Below are 23,318 nucleotides of genomic sequence, written 5' to 3'. Positions count from 1 at the left end.
ACTTAGTTACTGGTTCAAATAACCTCTGCTACCTTAGACTAAATCTCTGGGATTTATCACAAAGAGCCCTGTTAAGTGAAGCCATACCTGTTGGTCTTCCTTCTGATGACCTGAAACTGATTTAAGTTAATGTTTACGGCTAAAGAAAAGGCGGCAGTAGTATGAGTAATAAATAATCCCCTTGACCACACAGTTTAGCCTTGATTTCACAGTCCGGATCCTAACAACTAAATTCCCAAACTGTATGTAAGTACTTTAGGTGGCAGTATGCTGTAGATAGGTATGGGATCCTCCACTTATTGGCCCTATGCAGAAAGTTACCACTGGCTCATTGAGTTACCAGTAACTGGCTTAACACAAAAAATTCACATCACAGGTTGTTCTCCTCATTGGAAGAACTATACAGAAAAGTGCTACTACTTTTCAATTGAAAGAGAGATTTTTGAAGAGGCAAAGTTATTCTGTGAAGAGAAGGCATCACGCTTGGTTATCATAAACAACAAAGAGGAGCAGGTAATTACCTTCTCTTTCTGTTTTTCAAGGAGAGAGTTTGAAGTTATTTAACATGTGGAAGCCACAAGGCAAGTGGGAAGCTGAGAGCATCGTGAATTCATATAGTGAAGTAGACACAGTGATTGACTCCAGTTAGCATTTTGTCCACCCTCTGCCTGCTCAGCAGCTTCTCCATGTGCAGAAGGGCAGTGGGAGCAGAGCTGGTGCTGACCCTGAAGGTGGTGGGCACAGAGCAGCCAGAAAGGCTGGCAAGAATTGTAGGAGTTTTGAACCTTTAAAGATGGAGTCCATTATGCCTTGCATATTGTCCAAAATGTATTTTTTGCAGTAGTGAATATAATTTAATTTTAAATTGTCTGATTTAATACGTGCCGCCTAAGACTACTGTGACCCAAAAATATTTTTAATCTAACTATAAATCTAGCTATACTTTTACTACTGTTCAACATAATTATTTGGTGGCTACATAGCAGTGGGGACGTCAAGATACAACTGCTTACTCTTTGGGGTTTTTTCAATTTGTATCTGTAAGACATTGGCTGTGACTTTGTGTCAACCTAATTTTCATGCCTAGCTCGCTCTACCTCACATGCAAACACCGTGATGGATTCTAGTGTGGGCAAGGGGTCGCAGGGCCAACTCCTGAAACATATCTTCAGCTTAGAAAAATTTCTCTGGCCCTTCCTATTCTGATAACAAAGATGCTCGTGAAACCAGAGTAGCTTATTGGCTCCAAAGATGGTTGTGTTTGTTTGTTATGGACTAAGATCTTTCTTCCACAGCAATGGATAAAAAGGCAGATTTTTGGGAAAGGCAGCTTCTGGATTGGACTAACGGATTCAGAGAAGGAAAATGAATGGAGATGGCTGGATGGATCCTTACCAGTTTACACGTACGTAAATAAAAAACAATGGTGTTTATTTTCTGCAGATGCTACCACTGTTGCTGACACTTCTAAAAGCAGCATCTAGAAATTATCCAATGGATCCAGAGGGTTGTAGATGCCAATGAAATAATTCATTACTGAGGGTGCTGTTGAACTGGTTTTTTCTCTCTCCCTTCTCCATGCACAAGGCTTTCTTTCCTTGCCAGGAAGAAAACTGAATGTTGAATGAAAGAATCACATAACTACACAGCACAGTGTTTCTTGCCAAAACATTTGCTCCTGACTTTTATTACAAAGTTGAGATGGAAAGCACAGACAGTTTTGCTGTCTTGGTTTGAATTTTCCTTATTTGCATTACAACTGGCTATAAATAGAGTGCTCGTTCTGATAAAAAATGACCAGCCTTTAGGTAAAGCCCAAATCCGAGTGGAAGGCATCAAACATAAGGAAAATGCATGAAACGAGGGTGTCTACACTTTGGCCAGCTGAGAACTGAATTGGCAGCTCTCCAGGAATCCTAGGGCTACACCTAATTTGTCCTAAATGGAACAGATTGCAACCACCCAAATTTTTAATACTGAGGAGTGGACTATAGAGTTTATAGAGCTGAAGCATGCTGTGCTCCAGAAAAACAGGCTACAGTCAGTCAGATGTTACGAAATGATTAGCTGTGATCTCACTGGTGTTCATTTTGATGAGAAACATGGAAAAAGTCAGATGCATTTCAAATGAGCCATAATATTTTTCCCTTTTTCTCCCTCTCCGTTTTCATCTTTCTTTCTCTTTATGGCAGCACTGTGACTGATTCCCACTTCAGCCGCTGCTTTCAATAGATTTCCACTACACTGTGGTTTTAGGTGCCCTGTCGTAACCTCAGAGCTGTCAGTTACTGATTTTCAAAGTATTTCATTACTTCTGGAAAGCTGTGTGTCCTCCCAGGTGCCTGGTCAGATGCTCTGTGTCAGGCAGGCGTGTTTTTTAGCTAAGCATGGACCATATCAGCCAGCAATCACAAGCTCCCTTCAACAACCTGTTTCTTCAGGAAAATGGAGCTTTTAAGTCGTGAGATTGGAAGCGTTTCTCACTTGTTAAACAAAAACAGGATGAGGAAACACTTGCTGCAAGCTTTTTACATGCTGCGTTAAGTTTCACCATCAAAGCTAATGATCTCAAAAGATACGTGTGTATATATACTTTGTACATTCCTTATAAGTCCAAAAGTTCACTTCCCATCCAAGCATGGGTCCATAAAACACATAAATCTTTGCTGTTCCTCCCAAGAGGCCCGCCTTGGTGCGGTCAAAGGGCTGAGCGCCTTTGCAGTGAGCGATGGCAGGATGCTGCCATCTTGGCAGCACTTGTGAGCTTGCCAGCTCTTCTCAGTCCCATCTGCTGGCAGGAACGCAGTGCGCAGGCTTTGCAGGCTTGGAGCAATGCACATGGAGCATAGAGCACTGTATGTGCATGTACATTCAGAAACTAAAATAAAGTTCATCGGTCTAATTTTAGGTCTCTGAGTTTTGGCAGCCTGAGGCCAAATAGATTCCCTTCTCTGTAATACATCTGTTTTCCATTTTCAGCAAGAGTCGTGTATTGTTTGTTTCAACGTGTATTTCCCGTTCAGAACAGATCTCATGATGTTTTTGTTAATTTCTTGCGGTGAAAAACTGTCATGTGTACTGTGTTGTGCAATCATATCTCTTGCTTTTTTGTTGAAAGGAACTGGAAAACCGGGCAACCTGATAACTGGAGCCATGGGCACGGGCCAGGGGAAGATTGCGCTGGGTTGATCTATGCTGGGCTCTGGAATGACTTCTACTGTGAAGATGTTAACAATTTCATTTGTGAAAAAGACATGGACAAAGGTAAGCAAGGCACTTGGTTTGATTATTTCACCCTACCAATAGTAAATTTCCCACAGCTAGAGGGGAGAAGATCCAGGCTAGATGCTAAGGCAATGCCTTGTTGAGGAAGACGGGGAATCACACGTGGAGCACTTCTACTCAGATCCAGCCCAGTGTGCGCTTTACTAATACTCTGCATGATGCAGATGCTGGATTTATTGCACTCGGAAAGAGGAGCCTCCGAGCTGGCTGTAGCCATGGCGTGCTCTGCATCTTGACCATCTCCTATAGATGTTAAACATGCCTAAAATTTCAGGCATGATTTGGCACGTGCTCCAGACCCTAGCCACACTGGAAGCTGTTTTTATAGACTCAGTGGCTACACAGGGGGAAAGCTGGCCTTCGTATAGCTCAGGGACCAGCCTTCAAAAACCAAAAACTCTCTTTTGAGAGTTTCTGCAACAGGAGGCACTTGGTGACTGCTGAGGAGGTCTTAAAATTCCCACTGCTGCCAGGAGATGTCCCATAGGGCTGAAAGGCTGGGTCCACAGGTCATAAGCAACTCATCTGTTGCAGCTGGAGTGAAGGACTCATAAACTGCCAATGTGGCCCAGCAGTCACCCAGGTGACTGCCACGGGGCATCTCTTTCTGGTTATACAGGCATTTCTGCAATGGCAGAGGGCAGGTGGTTCACATGGTTGCTTAGAGCCCGGCCCCATCATCACAGAGCTAGGTGGTATTTGTGTTCATGGTGGGGCTCTGCCTAAAACATTGTCTCCTCCATACAACCTGTTTAAACATTGCTTTGCCAAGGGTGCCTGGCTGCTCCAGTTGCAAACCTGTAGGCTGAATTTCAGTGAAGGCAGACGGAAATGTCAGCTAGAGCCAAAATTACATCCCATCCACAGAAATGCCCCCAAAAAACCAATACAAAACAAAGGGCTGAACAAGCTTTGTGTGTGTATAACTCTGGATGTTCAGAGTGAAGGACTGTGTGTAAGTAACAATGTAATTTGCCCTCATTTTCCTACATACATTTGCTATTTTAGGAAAACTTCATGGTTTACAAATATTTATCTTCCAGGACTTCCAGGATCTGAACTTAAATTTTTTACATACCTTGATCTCTATAAGTTTTCTTTTGGGAAATTCATTTAATTTTCACAGGCTTTTTACATGATTTTTTTTTTCTCTTTGTTTTTCCTTTTTCTCTCATACTGTAGGGCAAATATTTGGAGTGTAATAGGCCGTGACTTTACAGATACCTACATATTATGGAAATTTACTTAAAGAAGAAGAAAATCCTGGGAGAGAGCAACATTGCCTACCAAAATTGAAAAAAAAAAAAAAAAAACAAAACAAGAGCAAGCACTGAAAACTGGTTTAAATGCATAAAGGAATTCAGCAGCAACTCTTCTCCAGCATCCTGCAATTATTCGAGGCCTTTCAACCCACAGTATCAGGAAATACCATTGGACTAATTCTGTTATAGATTTTCTTCCCAACCAGTAACCACATACATAAGCAACTTGTGTCTTCTGAGAAAAGACATTCTGTCAATCTGAGTAAGACTGTTGGTCACTCATACAGAAAAACATATAAAGCAACTGTGTAAACAGTATGTTTCATTTGCTAAAATCCCAAATGTAGGAAAATTATACAGATACACGAATATATAGATTTTATATAAATATATATATATAGTCCAACTCTTATCAATAATATGGAATATACTTTTAAGAGCTTTTAAAACTTTGTATTTTTGTACAAAATATTTGCTTTTTACAATTGTTCTCTTTTTTACTGACTTTTTTTACAAATATAGTGCACAGGGGCCAAAGAAAACAATAAAGGTACTAATAATTCATTAAGGTTTGCTGTCCGGCCTAGCTCAGCTATAGAGAAATATTTTTCCAGTTAGAAATATTTGTACTTTCCCAGATGATTTGTTCTGGTTAAATAACTTTTAAAGCAGATTTTTAGATAGTGTTTTCCTTATTATACGCAGTCTAGTCTGCGTGTGTAACAATTAAGTTAACTAAGGACTAGATACTCATTATAGCTCTGATCACAGCCAGTGGTCCATCGGGGTACTATGCAAAGACCATGTTAATAAAAGCTTTTCCTTCCTTTCTTCCTGCCTACCTGCCTGCCTTCCTTCTTTCCTGCCTGCCTGCCTTTTCTGCCTGCCTGCCTTCTTTCCTGTCTGCCTGCCTTTTCTGCCTGCCTTCCTGCCTGCCTGCCATCCTGCCTTTCTGCCTTCCTTCTACTCATGAGAAAATGCCACAGAAGTAAATCACCAACTTTTAAGAATGGTTTTGAAATGTTTTCATTCCTTCTCCCTTCTCGTGAGGAATTCTATCCCAGTTGGTGCTACCCATATTGCAAGTCAAGCCCAGATGAAGGATTTTATGAAAACAGAAACAAAGGAGCTGCACACACTGAAATATGTTTTTTTTTAAGACACATTTCAAAATTTTGTAAGAAAAACATGCCATACTCAGAAAAGTCTAATCAACTTGCACTTCTCCAAAGTGCTTTGTAAATCGATCTCTCTGTTTTCTTGGACCAGTTCTTCTCTCCCAAACAAACTAGAAAATAAAATATGCTGCAAAACAGACAGCAGTGTGGCTAATGAGATGATATCATCACCCAGCCAGTTTCCTCCATGGTCCCATGAGCTGTTGTCTAGGCAGCAGTGCGGCTTATCAGGAATTTAAAAAATTAGCAACTACTTAAACTTCATTAGTAGAAACCCTGGTTTCAGTTCCCAGTTTCTATACTCTTTGAACAGCCACACGCTATACCACGAAGGAAGTTGTTTTGGCTTCTTGAGAAGGAGAGTTGTTTTTCCATTGCCTCCTGACCTGCCGTTTACCTTGGCTGAATGCAGATAAGTTTGTTGAAATACTCCAGCTCTGTTGGAAAGAGACAAGATTTTGTACTTCAGATTTTCAAATATTGATCCTAAGACCAACCAATTAAAGACTGCTGCTTTCCTCCGTCCCACACTCCCTCCAGTGTTCATTCGGGGGGGATGGCTTTTTAATTTTAACTATAATTTTCTTAAAGAAAATCCACAAATTGTTACATTTGGGAATCTGTCCTGTGGTACATACTAGACATGAGACAGGAACAACATGAAAATTGCATATGTTTAATTAAAAGTGAAAGGTCTGTGTATTACAGCTGCAGAAACCATGTGTCACCATCTCAGAGGCAGGGCTTTTCTTCAGACAGTCTGGATTTCCTGAGACTCTTCTTTTGGCTTTTTCATCAGGTTTTGAATACAACATGATTCAGCCATACACCCTTGTCATGCTGTACCTAGGAGTTGTGTGTAGATACACGCTGTAGTGTTTATATATATATTTACACAGTGTCTGTGGAGATAATGTTAAACTGCTATTTTTGGATAACGTGGTACAAAACTATTACTTTGCACGCCCAGAGAGCCTCACAAACCCTGGTGAGTGGAGCTTTGCAGAGCCACACTGAATTAGAAGCACTGCTACCTTTGTTTGGAATGTTGGCTTATTTAGGTGAAATAAGCCCATTCTGAGCATCTGCCACGTTAAATGACATTCTTCCTGCTTTTTAATGATGTGATAAGCCTTCTGTCGACAAAAGAAGTTAATGAGAAGCCTCTGTGTAAGCCTCAGCTGTACTGTTTCCTTGCCTCGATTCCACCCTTCTCTTCCTTCAGCAATAGCGGTGATGGTACACATCGAGATGAGATGATCCAAGAGTCATCTAGTGTCCTCCAGTCCCTCTAAAGAGGTTTTCTGTGCAGTGGTGATCAACAGCTATACCTGCACTTATGCCTGCATAAGGTTACAGAAATGGCTGTTTATCAGTGATAGCTGCTTAGTTTGTTGAAAACTAGCACAGCAGCTATGCTAAACTACAGCCGGTTGGGTGGCCTTAGCATGGAAATAACCATTGGACTTAGGACAGTTTAAGGATGCAACATGTTTGTGAATTAAATACTCATTTCAAAGTCAATGTCAATGCTGGCTTGTAATATCTGTAATAATGCTCTAATTATCCACCTTTAACTGAGAAACAAAACGTGCCTGGGCTCAAGCTCTCTGTTCACACATTTGAAGCAAAGACTGTAGCTGTTAGGCAAAACTGGCTGGAGAGGGATGCTGCAGTTGCATGCCTGGCGTGTTCAGTCATCCTTAAAATCTGGCCTGAGCAGCCAGGCGGGCTGAGACAGACCATCCTTCTGACCCAATATTCCTGCAGGAGGGAAACGGAGGTGTCAAATGGCAATGAAGATTGAAATCACTGGGAGGACCGGGAGAGTGTTAAGACAGCTCAGGAACCTGTCACAGAAAGGAGAGATTGGCAGAGATGCAAGCAGGACACCAGAAAGGGCCAAGAAATTGTCATGAAAGTCAGAGCTGCCACATGGGGCCTGGAAAACATCCCCATTAAATCTGCTTTCTGTATGGTTTGAGCGATAACGCAGGTTGTATGGAAAGTTTTAAGTGATAGGAATTATTTTGTCCCAGCTCGAGTTTTGGCTTTCCTTCTTATGCACAAATACTGTAACTTGGCATACTGAGTACACATTTCCGTCGTCCTTTTTCTTGTTTTATATCAAACTAAATACAAGTTCATATACCTTGGCAAGCACTGGGACTGTTGCAAGAAGGGGAGGGAAGGCAGAGAGGGTGCAAAGTCATTGTGATTTACATCCAGTGCTGGATTTCTTAATGTCATTTCTGACTTGTTTCATTAATTTATTTGGAAACACCTTCAGCTGATTAGAACTTATAAATCTCAAACTCTGATTGCCTTTGATGTCTATAAATAATACCTGCAAATGTTCCAATAAAGGAAGCACTAAGCGGAGACATGGAAGTGAATGTTGCTTACTCTGTGTGTGCTTGTGTAACCGAGAGAGATGTGGAGATCAGAGAGATGTGGAGCCAGAAGCATTCATAGGTATTAAAAATCAAACTGATTAAAATTATTTTCATTAAAGCATTCCTTCTCACTTACACCATCCTAGTTCTAAGTATGACTGTGGCTATTTTATCCCTTAATTGCAGTTTTAGTGCATTGTTCTTGCAGCACCTAGTTGCTAGAAACTTGGTTTTAAAGGTCTGAGCTGAACAAGACCTTCAAGAAGGTCTTAAGAAGCAAGAATTCCCTCTTGCAGTTCACTGTCCGAGCAGAAGCATGCAAAGCACCTCAGATGGGCCCCTAAATGAAGGATGTCTTGACTCGAGTAGAGCAGGATCAGTCCCTAGATTAGCCATTATTGCGTCTAGCTTAAATCGGCTGTTTATAATGGCTAATCTGATCTTGCTATTTCTCTCTCTCTCAGATGGCTGACCTCCTCTTTTAATTTTCTGTTCTTGGCAAGCAGCTCCTCTGTTTTTAGCAAGTAGCAGGAACTGGTCTCTGATCACTGGCAAGGCGAGGAGCTGGTCGGAGGGCGGCTGCTGGCTGTCAGAGGAAAACGCTCCACAGCGAGTAAGGCAAAGGCGGCCGAGTCGATTCACATGTGAGAAAACAAAACCACTTTTCCCCAGTGCAGCTTCCTCGGTTAAAAGCACAGCGGCTCACGCAGATGTAGCATCCAAAGGGAACAAAATGTCTCCAGCCCCAGCCTCCAGACTTGCTTTGCTTTTCTTCCCCCCACTTCTGCAGGTGTCTCTGTGCGCCCCGGAGATGTTTGCTCCTCTGTGAACGCCCAGCTGCCCCCAGAGCAGGCTCTGCGCTGCCGTGTGCGGGCGTCGGGGCTCACACTGGTGAGGGACCGGCAGTGGGACAGCCACCCATGCCTGGCACTCCCCCCGGCTGGGTGCCCTGCTCCTCCCAGGGCCCCGGCAGCAGCAGGAGGAGAAGGCTCCCGGTGCTTACCCAAACTCACTCAGAGGTAGTTTGGGTATCTATAGATGGGAGAGCGCAGTGCCTTACGGACAAAACCCTTGTTCCCCAGAAACCAGGCCTTCCTAAAACCAGAGACTACTTGTTCATTCACCCATCTCCACCTCACTTTTTCCATGCTGTTTAGTGAAAAGAAAAAAAGAAAAAAAAAACCTTGGCTAAAAAATTTTTGAAGGTTCTCATGTGTTTTGTTTCTTAGGGTGGAATACTTTTGTTTTTTCTTTCCATCTGGCTCAGAGATGAAAAAAACATTCTTTGATTTCTTTTTCAAAATAAACTCAGTGTAACGCTCCAAAATTTGTGTAGAGATTTTTTTTTTTAATACCAGAACAATAAAAGCAAATCACTAGGCAAATAATGCTCTTTTTAGAGAAGATCTTGCATGCCGTGAGGATTTTCTTACCCAAAGGGCTTCCCAGAGGCATGTAAGTATTGCCAGCCCCATTTTGTGACTGGAGGAAAAAGGAGATTTTCAAGAATCTGATTCATTTTGAATCATATCATCGTGTGTTGGGGAGGTGATTTTTAGAGGTGATTTTTTCCAATGAAACCAACATTGGCATAGAGCAAATTAAGTTTTCATACACCTCAGTGAAGGGAGTTGGCCTTTCAACGCTAAATTAAACAGAATGGTGTCTCTCCCACATCACCATGCATATGGGAGGCGGCCATTTCTGCTGCCGTTTTGGAGAGCAGAGCTCAGTGTGATCGCAGCAGAGCAACATCAGCCTAGTAGAGAGCAAAATCTTGTGTGGGTAAGAGTTAACAAATGACACTAAATTACCAAGAGACCCCTTGATCAGAAGGAAGAAGGTTAAAGGAAAGGACTGCTGAGACTATTGACTCCTCTGCAGCTCAACTTCAATAAATCTTCCAAAAAACATACGAAGTTCTACTTTAAAAATAATTAGGGGTTTCTTTGCCCCTTTAATCATTTTGGCTGCTCTTAAAAAACTTTATTAGGAACCTTCTTTTAATAACCAGTGTGAATGCAATTATGTCCAGTTTAGACACATTTGTTCTCCTTCCAGTGCCGTCCTTTAGCTTAAATAGCATCTCTCCTGGGACCGCCAAGCAATTGTAGTGGTCACTGTGGAGCCATTCATCTTGAGACACAGTAAGGGATGGTTGGGAACAAACACATCCCTCTGACCAGACGGGGAGCCCTGACAACTGAGCCTGGCTCTGGTCCCACCGTCCAGCCCCACAAGGGATTATCTGAGGACACGCTGGGCTTCTTGCTGAATGGTGGAAATTTCCATACTCTTTTCTTGTAAGTACTGCTAGAGGACAGGGAGCAACAAAATGGGTATAGAGGATGGTTTCCTGCTGAATTAGAGTAGGTTACAAGTGCTTGGCTTTTTATAAGGTAGTGCCATGTTTTATAAGGCATTTGAAAAATTAGTCTGTAGGTCTGAGCTTAAGCACATTTATTCTGGTTTTACACCAGAGCAGAATCTAAGTGCAGGTCAGACTTGGGCCCTTGATCTTCAAGAGAGTAAAATCTCCGATTCAGAGATTAGCATGTGACTTCTACTTTGTCTGATCTATCTGTCCTGCCAAGGCACAAATCCACGGCTCAGGCATCAGTGTGGTTCCAGGCTCTGAGAATTACTTCCAAACTCCCCGCATTCACAGTCATGCTCTTGCCAGCCTTGCCAGAGGTCCTGCTGGTGGAAGCTGCAAGTCTGAAATGTGACTTTGGAAGAAGTTTGTTTGGGAATCCCTCTCATTCAGAAGTCTGGGCATATTGCAAAGATGACATTTCCTTAATTCCAGCTCTCTTACCCGCACTCATATAAAACAGATGATGAATTATTTTTCTGAATGGCAACAATGTATTTTTGTCCACTTTTTTTTTAATGTCAAAATAAAAGCCTGGAAGTGGAAATCGGACAAAACATCCCTTGGCATTGCAGTATCCCACTGTAGCCGGCAAATAACGTTCCTGGATTAATGCCTGTGAGAACAGCATGAACTGATATTTGAACAGTAGACAGCTTAGTGCTATCTGCTTGTGGAAGCAAACTTAACTGCAGGTACAGCCTTGTCACTGGTCCATCTTCTGACAGGCAGGGGCAACCCTGCATGCCTGCAGTGTTTCAAAGAAACTGTGGGAGATAAGAGAGGAAAAAAGGTAAAGAGAGAAGAGTTGAGAACAGAAAGGGAACAGAGAAAAAGAGAAAGAGAAAGGGAAAGGCAGGGAGGAGAAGAGAAATAGATGGAGAATGATTGAGGAGGAAAATGAACCCTGATGTTCCCATCGTGGTTTCTAGTAAGATCAACCACAGAGGAGCTCTCTTCTCAGAAACAATATAACAGGGCACTGTCGTGGTTCTCGTAATTCCCATTCTCGGTTGTGAAAAGAATACATCCTTGCCTTGCGAAAGAAGCATGTCATTCAGCTGGTGCCTGAAGTCATGTACTACTTTCCCAGCACAAACAAAAATTCCTGGTGGCTCCAGGTCTCCAGGGAGCTGGGTTGGGGCTTTTGTTTTGGTGGTTGGTTGTTTTTTTCCTACATGTCCTTTTCCTCCTACACAAGTTTTGAAACACAGAATGTTTTCTAGTTTTCCAGCTGTATTAGAAGTACAGAGCTCGACTTTGGAAGAAAGATTAAAGCAAGAACATACAGCAGGTCTCCAAACAACAAAACAACGTCTGCAGTGGGAAATAGGTCCACAACAGTATTTGGACTCGTAACTCCTATTTTCGTACTAAACTCTCATTAGTATCTGCATTTGAACAGGTGCACTTTATGAAGAGTCAAACATGCATCTTTAATAATCGTAATAAACAGCAGTAGAAATGTACAGATGTTGAAAAAGAGGAATTATTGAAACAAAAAGGAGGTAGTTCAGTGTTAAAAAACAGATAGACAATTGTTGAATTTTAACACCAGAGACAGTTCAATTTCAAATACCCAAGTGCTTGAAAGGTAACGTTTTTAAATGAGTGACCACTGGCTTTCCCTGATTTTTAACTTTAAGGGGCAAAACTTGGAGCCTCTAGGGGACTCTCAACAGTCACCAGCTGGTGATTTCAAGCAAAAAGCTAATTTCAAAGGCAGATCGGATCTCTGCATCCCGTTTTATCCAGATTAGCCACGTTAGGAGTGGGAAGGTGGTCAAAGATCACCTTCCTACCAGTGGGAAGTCCGGGTCAGGACTCTTTGCTAGCTGAAATCAACTTTCTCCTTCTGTGTTTTGCAATGTTAGACAAGGAAGAACACATTTTAAACATAGTTTCACTGAAGTATCACTGGGAGCACTTTGTTTATTTAGCAGACATCACCATGAGGTCTCCCAGTCTGCATCCATCTCGTGGCATTTTACATATGAGAAAAGTCTAAAAATAAAATAAAACAAGAAAAAACACAGGCAGAACAGCTGCTCTTCTACCCAGACAAAGCTTTGAATGAAAGCCATTATGATGGAGCAGACTCTGCAATTGAAATCCATTTACATTTTCAAGTCTGATTCCAACTGTAAATCTTAGGTTATATATATGACAGATTAAAAGACTCTGGCCCCACTACACTTCTCCCTGGCAAGAGAAAAACCATCTGCACAGCATCACTCGTGGTTGCTTCAACTCTGTAGGTACACATTTTTAAATGACATGGTGGTATATTTTTTCATTTCCCTTCATTTTCACATGCAGCAAAATCACGTGCATGGCATTTTCCCCAACTCTGTGGTAGCTGGCACTCTGGCTAAGGAGACTGATGTGTGTTTTGATTTGCTCTTTTCCCTCAATTTGAGGGGCTACTGCACCATTTCCTTTGTAATCACACTAGCCAGCCTAAAAACCCTGTATGAATATATGGCTGTGAAACCAGGCAAAAAAGCCAGGAATATTGCTCTCTTTCCAAGCACAGAGAGAGAGTGAAAAAGAGCGTACACCATGTAACAGGCTGCACAAACCCATCTGGAGCTGACTCCCACAGCACTCTGACCACTCTCTGGGCCCCGTGCTCCTCACGCCATGGGTAAGGGATGAGGGATGACAGTCCTTCCACGTGGAGAGCCAAGAACAAGCTTCCCAGAGCCCAAGCAAGCCTTGCTTTGACAGTTTAACCGCCGGCTGGGAAGTGCATGGCTCTTGCACCATAGCTGTTGGGGGGGAAGCTCCCCCACCATGGCTGATGCTGCAGCCAGAGGTGTTTCCATGCCCAGAGACCCCGGAGGGCACTGGGTCAGCTCCTTCCCAATGCACATGCAGCAGCTTGCAAGGTTCAGCCCTAATTTTTGAACATACTAAAAGGAAGATGAAGAAACCAGGTGAAGGATCTGAAGTTCTGCTGCAGAAAAAAGCCCTAGAACAGGTTAATTCTTTGATCATTAGCGAAAATATGTGACAAGTAGAACTTAAGAAAAATACATTATCTGTTGTTATTTATTGACGGCGTGATCAGGGCTGTACAGGCACTGGAAAGGAGCACACACCATGCATTTCTCCACATGAGATGACACATCCAAGGAGTCACAAAGTGTAATAATACCTGTGGGAGGGCAGAATCAGACCCATTGCTTCTGTTCGAAAGAGATCACTGCCTGAGAACACAAACCCAGAGAGCAAGGGATTTATTCAGGCACTTACTCATAGGTGCTTAGTGCTCAGGGCCATCTTTTCCCGCTGCCAAGGGTATGGTCTCAGCCTGTGTCATATATGCCACCCTTGTGTGAACATCTCAGCTGCCCCACAGCATCCAGTACCCGTGGTTAGGTGACATCAGAGAGTGCTCGGCAAACATACCACTAATGCCACGCAGCACCACAGACAACCTTGGCCTGGTTTAGTTTGGTTCATAGAATAATAAGAGTATAATGGCATAAATACATTAAATTCTAGAGCGTGAAGAGGGTGCACTTGAAAAAATATTAATTAAAACATCAGCTAAAGGAATTTAAAGTTGGCTTCTAATCCTGCAATTAATATAGCAGGCCAAATTATGTCATTTACATGTCAATCAAAGAGGGAAGAAAAAAACTTGAACAGAGTATTGTGATGACTGTAACACTTAACTTCAGCTCTTGAATTTAATGGAGAAGCAGTTGTTTTTAGCAGTGCTCAAACTGTGGTTGTGACTCTGAGTGTCACCATGCAGCGGTACAGGAAAAACGACAGTGGTAAAATGTGCTCCAGACTCTTACAAGGTCCTATGGGGTGAGCAGGGAAAGCTCTTTTTTCCCTTTGGGGAAGAAGAAAAAAGGTGGGATTTAGAATTATATTAATTTCATTAGCAAATTGAGAGACCGGGTTACCCTTGTAACTAGAGGGATGTATGTGGAAGGAAAGGCACCCAGACTTGCACCCAACAGACCGACTCCTAGGCCATCGTTTCTTGATGAACCAACCTAACAGCGAGGACTGGGCTTCCTGAACAGGCAAGTCACATTCAAAAAGCTAAAGGCACTGTGGTATTTAAGGGCGTCATTAGGGCTAATTCAGGTTGAGCTAGCTGAAGGCAGTATGGCCACTCTGAGGTTTGCATTGCACTTTGTAGGGCAGACAGCCCTGCCTGCCACAGGAAAGAAAACTTGCCAAGAATATTAGTTTCTTTTGTCCTGCTCATTGACATTTACCTTTTACTTTCTTCCAAACTAGTGTAGAACAACCTTGCATTAAAACATATGCTTTAATGAAACAAGGATTTTAAAATAAACTGTACCATGCCTAATAGGGAATTACTGAATGCCATTACAGTTTAGGCAACAGAAGCTAGAGATATCTTAATGTTTTTCACCTTTCAGGAAATCAAGTGAAATTTGCCTCTTAATTTAAAAACTCTATAGCCTGAGAACAGATGATTTACCCAGAAGACATCCATCCCTCTACTTCACAGATTCTCTGCAAACACACTCAGTCTCTAGGGTCCTTTCTCCAGGGGAGTCAACGAGATTGAGTCCCATCTTGTACTGCTGTGTCATGGTTTAACCCCAGCCAGCAACTAAGCACCGCGCAGCCACTCGCTCACTCCTCCCACCCAGCGGGATGGGGGAGAGAATCGAAAGAAAAAAAAAAATAAACTCCTGGGTTGAGATAAAGTCAGTTTAATAGGACAGAAAGGAAGGAAAACAATAATGACAATAATAATAATAATAAAAGGACAATAAAAATACTAAGAGAATTAGAATATACAAAACAAGTGATGCAACATGCAATTGCTCACCACTCACCAACCAATGCCCAGTTAGTTCCCAAGCAGCAATCCACCCCTCCCAGCCAACTCCCCCCAGTTCATATACTGGGCATGACTTCATATGGTATGGAATATTCCTTTGGCCAGTTTGGGTCAGCTGTCCTGGCTGTGTCCCCTCCCAACTTCTTGTGCCCCTCCAGCCTTCTTGCTGGCTGGGCATGAGAGGCTGAAAAATCCTTGACTTAGTATAAACACTACTTAGCAACAACTGAAAACATCAGTGTGTTATCAATATTTTCTCCCACTAAATCCAAAACACAGCACTATACCAGTTACTAGGAAGAAAATTAACTCCATCCCAGCCAAAACCAGGACACGCTGTCACACAATATTTCCATGTGCAGCAGTCTATCACAAAACCAGTTAATTTTTCTTCCCAGCTTATCAGATTTTTTTTACTAAATTGAACAGTAGTTTGCTATAATAATTAAAGCCTGAGCCTGGCAGAGCTGTAGGAGATATGGGTACTACCATCAATTCTCTGGATGACATTTGGCAAAGATTTGAAGGCCTGATGTGGTAAATCACTTAATCTGTGCTTGGCTTTAAACAGATCGCTGGTCCCATTGATCAATGTCTAAATGACTCTTCACCCCAGTTTCTCTCACTATTCACTACAGATGCTGATGAAATTTGCCAACCAAAGAAAGGTTTTGTGAGTATTCCCACAGGAACACCTGCAAAACACTTTGAGAAAGTTGGCTGGAAGATGGGCTAGAAATATAAACACCCAGAAAATTCCACTAGTTCGGCAGATACTTGTAATCAACTAACTCAAACTACCTTTTGCCTCATTTACCAACAGACAGCAGCTGACTAAATCAATTACAGCTTCTCCTTAAATAAGGCAATGAATGAAGAGCCTATCCTGAGCAGGTAGACAGAATTTATGGGCCTGGATTTAGAAGAAGGACTCTTTAAGCTAGACCCTACCCCTCCTTTGCAAAAGCAGCAAAAATGTTATGCTATCTACAGAGAAAACCATGAACTTTCATTGTTGCCGTGTAGAACTAAGGCAGGGTCTACCAGCCTCTACCTCTGAAAACAGGGGCACAGTAGTAGTGAGATATGGCAACATTGACTAGCTGCAAACATCATCACTGCTACTCCAGGAAGAACGATCTCTTCACCAGCACCTCTTGAGCTCCCCTGTGCCAAATGCTCCCTGCTCAAAAAGCTGGGATAAGATTTGTGCGTACTGTTTGCTCTGCTTCAGATGGCCTTTCTTGCAATGCCTCTCTCCATGATTTACTTTTCTCATGTGAAGGAGACACAGAGGTTTTAAAACATTTTTAGATCCAGAACTGCAGCAAGAGGGTGGCCCCGCTGGCTGCTGCTGGAACAGAAATTACTCTTCCAGCCTTGGATTTTAAAGAAGGGCCCCCTGTGGCTATATTTAGTCTATCTAGAGCCTAATAGATAGCTAAATAATCTTAGGAACCTTCAGGTGAATAATTTGATAAGTTATTACTGTTCCCTTGTGTACCCCAGAGAGGTAATTTGTGTGTGAAATTTAAGTAGGTAAATTATATATAACAAGAAAAGATGTGATTGATAGAAAGCTGTAGTCAGATTTTATTTTTTGTCATTCGGATATTTTATCTTCAGGTTAGAAACCACACTGTTATCTGAGCATCCCTGCTGCTGTGAAGCACAGGAACACCTCAGATTACTAACCCTACTTTAAAGAAATTAGGGGGAAACATATTTTTCACTTTTTTCAGTGGACTGACTTTGTGTGCTTGGCAGCTCTTTGCATGTATTTCTCCATGTAATGAGTTCCCCATTTTCTTCTCCTACCTGCTCTGAAGTAAGAGAAAAACAACTTGAAAACAAGGAGAAAATGTGCCACAAAGTCATTGAAATTGGAAGTTAGAGTCAAGAGCAAGTAAAGAAAGTGAAACTACTTCCAGTCTCCCCCGAACTTGTTCTTCCTCCAGGAACCAGGGGAACTCTTTCATGAGGTAGCGAATGCTCTCCTTCAGCTGCTTACCCCGCTCCCAGGTCCAGCAAAGCATAGGAACTTGTCTAGGAATTTTTCTTTGGAACTACCTGCATGCTTTAGATGGTACTTAAATGTTTGCTGGTTTGCTTCAGACTCTTAGTTGCAGGCTTTAACTTTTCAGCTTCCTCAAACTATTTCTGAGCAAACCAAAAACCTAAGCAGACTTTGTATTATTAACAGTGCCCTAGTGAAACCTTGTTCCTGAATTGCTTTTACAAATCTGTTGCTATCACAGACCTGAGCACAAGCTCAAATGACTGGTTTAAAATCCAAAACCACAGCTCAGCAGCTCAGAGCTTCTTATGCTGCCATACAAACACTCTCATTTTAATTACATGATTATGAAATTCCTCAACAATAAAAAATCCAGTGGCCAGTAACTATGCCGAAATATCACAATAGTTAGAGAATTTAAGTCTCATTATGAAGCAAAATAAGAAGCCAATACCAAATGTTGTGAGGAAACTGAAATTTTGAATAATACACTCATGAATACACAAAGAATCCAAACTTGTGAGAGAGTTTGGGGAACCACCTAACCAAGGAGAGGAATCACAGCGACGCTCCAGGTACTACGGTGCTAGATATATGTCTCGATACATGCAGTTTGCTATCAGTTTTCATAAGAAATTCTCTGTCTCAAGACCATGACCAAGTCCCAGAAAAAGTGAGGAGGCTGATCAGATTTTTCTTTAGTTTTGTAAGAAGAATCTAAAGCAAGCAGCCATCTGGAAAAGCCACAGATCTGAGATTATCTTGAGCAAGTCAATTTAGCCATTATTCCTAGGCTGCAGCCTGAAGGAAGGGTGGGTGTGTGCAATGAATGAAAATCGTCCTGCTAGTCTGCTGGCCTGCTCCACTTGCCAGTTAGGAACACGGCACAAGAGAAATAGGGGAGATCATGAAGTTATTTCTGTCATATAGATCCATCCCGCCTAATATATGGTACTTAACTGAGTGCCTAAGAGAGAAGCCTACTTGCCCTAGGCTCTCTGTAAGGACAACACACCACCACAGCATCACTCATCCTACCTAAAACCTGAATCATCCTTGGTTTTATCAGAAGAGGTGCTCAGGAAGGCTATGCTCCTCACCTAGGCTCCACAGATGACCAGGATCTGGGCCTTACTGAAGGAACACAGCTAGCTATGAGATACACAAGTGAATACAAAGTAGTAGGTCTTTTACCCCTCACCTTTCCTCTCAATGCGTCTGAGCCTGCCATTCCCACATCTTTTGTAGGAGTGATGCTCAAGAGCCTAGCTTCAAGGCTCTGCATCTAGGAGGGTCCCCAGAGGAAAACAGCCTGTTTGCCACTCTCCCCAGTGATGACTAGTGAAATCTTTCGAGCAGTCTCAGAGCCAAAGAGAGCTCTGCTCTCAACCAAAGCCATTTTGCCACTGTGGGGGTTAGCGTTCTCTTTGATCATTTGTCTTCACTTAGCCTGATTCACCTGCTGGGAGGCTGGGGAAGACTTTCCATAACAGAGTCCCAGCAACCTGCTTGCCGTATGTCATGGTCATAAGGAGTATGAGGAGCCCTTGGAAAGGAGTTGGGATGCATCACCATAGTGGGCACCACTAGATCTTCTGGGCCTGTACTGTCTTCTTACACCTCGAGAAACAGCTCACCTTGGCGAAGCTAAGGAAATAATGTGTGGATGCATATGCATGTGAGAGCAAGAGTAAACAGCTTTAGGTTTGCTACTAATTGCAGTGTTAAAGGACGGTGGGTCTCTTCATGAGCTTTTTCCAGTACTGTATGACATGTGAGGCTGCCTGGAAGAAGACGGCTTCTACTAGCAGCAAGGACTTGGACATAACTGACAAAAATGTAAACACTGTGCTGATTCCAAGTCTGTTCAGACGTTTTGATTGAACAAGCTACACTTCCAGATGCTTTTCCATACTTCAGTAGGTGAACTGTGCTTTAGTACTTAGATAGACAGTTGCATTAAGACAATGTTCAAAACAAGAAATCCTCTGGGGCATTTATTTCATGGGGAGGCATATTGATGTTGCAGGGATTTTAAAGTGATTGGATTCTCTAAAGCAGTAAGAGTCACTAATTTCCCTTTCAATGAATCCACATATGCTCAGCTTTCATGTTTTGAAAGGCAGCCAAAGCGACATTCTTTCAGGCTTTAAGTTGATATAAATAAAGTATAACAGAGAGCCCCGATAGCAAAGTTTATCAATGACACATGCCTTAGTTAGAATTTACACATGGGCACAGCTGGATTTTCCACTTTGTCTTCAGCTGGCTCTTAAAGAATGTCATCAGTTGCTGTAAGCTGGCAGTTTCCAGCCACAATCCGTCTGAGAGGGTGACATGAGACCCCCATGCACAGACGATCTAGAATGACATTTGGAGAGCAGCAGGCTGAGGTGAAACACAGGTCCACAAAGTGCAAGATACTTTACAAACCTCCATTTGGGCATGGAGACGTTAGGTTTTTTACAATATAAAAAAACAGATAAAGTAGAAAGGGACATACTCGTGAAGTGAGCCGGGAGATGTGACACACACTGTTTGCTAATTCCCCTTCTGGCCCTCTCTATGGGGGTTTTTTGTGTATCTTAATAAAATTGTTAGCTGTAGACCTTACTATTTTAACATATTTAACTGAATTCCACTACAGTTTTTAAAATAATGTTTTTCCATTCTTTCTTTTCTTCATTCTTTGCTGAGGAAAACCAACACATGAGAGCGGCACATAGTGATGATGCAGCACCTAAGCTAGAGGATCCCTTCTCCTAAACTGTGTCCTGTGCTGAAGTACAGGAGAGAAGCAGCAGCTGACAGAGCAACAACTTCTGATCTAAAGACTTCGCCCAGATAGTTTGCTTTGGTCTAGGGAGATGTTGGATGAATTCCTGCTACACAGCCTCAGCAGGGCTTTTCCAGATTGTATTTCTGTAGCTTGAACTACAAGAGTTGATTCCTTCTTTTCCTCTTGCCTATGCATGTGACAGTAAGAGGTTATTTGGACGGGACTAAACACCGGTTCAGGATCATTTCCTCATTAACCAAGCCCCCACACAGAGCTATTGGGCAGCCAAAGGATAAACATTTGCAGCATGGTGGATTTCTTCCACTTCAGGGCAAAGCAGGCTGAATGAGCTAAGATGGGCTCTCCCTGCCTTTAGCTTCTCTTTTATTCCCCAAGGGTTCCTTCTCTCCCTCTCCATTGAGGCCAAGCTCATACTCCAGGTCTTCATGGCTGTGACTCTGCCTCCTTCCTACATCTTACTGACTCCTGCTCTCTTCACCAATGTCTTTCTGGGATTCTCACTTTCCTGTCTTCTTCCATCCGACCCCAAGCCTGGAGTGCTGAACGGCTTTGTTCTCTCACTTCGAATTCATCCCCAAAGAAAAGCTCATTTGCAAAAGCTTACGATTGGCATTAGTCGCCTACCTCTGCCACCGGCTTTTGTATTTTTTTAATGTGTATGTTTGAACTAGAGTTCAAGTTCTTTGGGGCAGAGCCGTATTTTACCTGAATATTGACAAGGAAGGTCAAAAAGAGGATGACAAGGAGGAAGGAATGAGCTCCAGTAGTGCAATCTACAGGAACTGAATCTGCAAAAATGGTATCATTTTTCAGCAGCATAATCACAAAACAACAGCATACTTCAGAACTCATACCAATGGCAGATGTGAAAGTAAAGAAGTAACCCCAGGCACTTGTGGTATAGAAACATAGGTATGTGGTCCAGAAAATGCCTTCCTGCATTCTTTAATAACTAAGCCCGATATTATAAAGCAGTCATGAATAAAATTAAAGGGGTTCCATATCAGAGTATGCTCAAAATGAGAGGTATGCTGCAAGGAAATTCTAGCTAAGAAATGTCCAACTAATCCAAGTTCTCTGCTGAATTCACAGTCGTGTTATTAGGTTATAATCCAAAAAATATTACTAACTGAGGGAAAGAGCTGTTGATAGCATGATTATTGCGAATAGCAGCCAGATGTGTGACACCTTGCTTTTGAAAAAAGCCAGATTTCCGTAGCATTAGTGGCACAGAGATATGAATTTTAGTAAATTCTTTTGGCAACAAAAATGACACATGTTCTCTGCATTGGGATAAAACAAACTGTATATGGTAACCACTTTCGCAAACTGATACTCAGGACACTCAGATTATGATGATAAATTAGCCAAATACAAAAGAGACATTTAAAGGTAGCAAATAATACTATTTGAAAACGTCATGGACTTTTATTTCTGTAGAATATTGATATTTTTGAACAAAAGTTGTGTACGTTGATAATTATGATGACAACAATAAAACGTATAGAAATAGTGCAAAGTTTTAGACACAGGCCAAAAAAATAGTCCTTTTTCCTAGATCACCATGTAGAATCAATGATGAAAAAGGGAGTCATTCAGCTCCCGGGTTTTGGGCCATTGCAGGTATCTAGCTGCAGTACGTTGTCTGATCATCATCTCTTGTTAGAATAGTACAGTTTGTTTGGCTCAATGTAGATGGAGACAATGGATTCTAGTTTGGGCAGAATCAGCCCGTAAGTGTCTTTAGCATGCTGCAAGAGCTTACTCCATGCTCTCAGCTTCCACTGACTCCCATTTTTATTCTACTCTAAGGTCAAAACCCTGGTCTCGATCATTAAAGTCATTAGTGGGTGAGACCCATTACCATTTGTGACCATATTTCCATCTATATGCAGAGTGGCAGTGTCCTAGGACAACTATGCTAGTAAGTCCTATGTCCCAGATGAAAGATGAGGAGTAGAAAAATCAGTCATTCTCAGATTCACATGTGAAACAGTCTTCTAGGTGAATCCAGGTAAATGAACCCTTTCTAGGGACCCTTACCAAGTTATTTGAAAAATGCCACCAAAATATATTGGTGAAACATTTCTGCTGTAACTGGCATGTCAGAATGGGATCATATGGTATATATTCCCCAGCAATTTATTCAGGAAATCAAGAAGAAACCCAGAAAGTATTAAATGCAGCAGAACGTCATCATGAGATTTAACAAACATAAAAGTTATATGTACGCTCTAGTGAAAAGTGTAACATACTAACAAAAGGTAGAAAGATTCTTTGTTATACACTTTTTTTAAATGTAATTGAAATTTTCCTGAGGGGCTATTTTTTTGTGTTAATCTAGTTTCTCCTTCATCAGTCCACACATTATTAATTGTATCTCACAGTCAGTAACAAACTAAAGTGGCTGGCGGGATGCCACCTAAAAATTAAGTACCAAAGGTATTACAGTTTGTATTCATAATTGTTTAAAAGATGAAAGTATCTTGTACAACTTCCCATGACTGGTTTGGAAATAACAGGTAAGCTACTTAAACTAGGCTAATAAGGCAATTTATTCACCTCTCATGCCAGTCCTTCTACGCTGAATGTTGTGCAACCTTCTCCAGGGAGGAAGAGGGTTGAAAAGAAGAGCTCTTGAGCATAAGGGAGGGCAACGAAGGAGGGAGAATGAAGCACCAAGCGCTAGTGCAGTTAGAGATGGGAGGCTTCGGAGGCTCCAAGTATACCCTTCTGTAGGAATGATAGCAGAAGTTAAAATGGAAAGTCAATTTGGTCTTGGAATAGGATTTTATTTGGAAAGATAGCATCTGGTTTAGGTGAAGTTTTTTTTAATTCAAACTATACAACCTATTGACATAAGGTAATACGATCTCTCTTCTATCAACAGCCCTCTGAGCACAGAGATGTTCTGAGATCTTGTTTTTGTTAATTGCTTTCATCCGTCTGGGCTTTCAGGTGGTGATAGTGTTTAAATCTGGGCTGAAAACTGATTTTCCTTACAATAGTTTTAAAGAAAGTAGTATTAACTCATTTGTTCCCCCTTTAGCTTCCCACCTAGCACATACTAGAAGACACAGCCTAATTGATGCTGTACTTTTCTAACATATTGCTAGCTAATTTAGGGCACTGACTCCTCTTCACATCAAGAACAGTTGTGGCA

The 23,318-nt window shown here is 42.0% G+C and overlaps 1 protein-coding gene across 1 annotated transcript in view; it reads left to right on the top strand.

Annotated features, from left to right (window-relative positions):
• Window positions 1-4,566, top strand: part of COLEC12 (collectin subfamily member 12) — a 99,812-nt gene extending 95,246 nt beyond the window's left edge. Inside the window, exons 7-10 of the mRNA XM_050891839.1 lie at window positions 377-513; window positions 1,296-1,405; window positions 3,119-3,264; window positions 4,468-4,566. Coding sequence (XP_050747796.1) covers window positions 377-513; window positions 1,296-1,405; window positions 3,119-3,264; window positions 4,468-4,487 — 413 coding nt within the window. The 3' untranslated portion in view covers window positions 4,488-4,566. The remainder of the gene's footprint in view (window positions 1-376; window positions 514-1,295; window positions 1,406-3,118; window positions 3,265-4,467) is intronic.
• The last annotated feature ends 18,752 nt before the right edge of the window (window positions 4,567-23,318 follow it).

The sequence above is a fragment of the Gymnogyps californianus genome, chromosome 2, assembly GCF_018139145.2.
Source record: "Gymnogyps californianus isolate 813 chromosome 2, ASM1813914v2, whole genome shotgun sequence".
NCBI classification, from domain to species: domain Eukaryota; kingdom Metazoa; phylum Chordata; class Aves; order Accipitriformes; family Cathartidae; genus Gymnogyps; species Gymnogyps californianus.
This window is presented reverse-complemented; position numbering and strand designations above follow the sequence as displayed.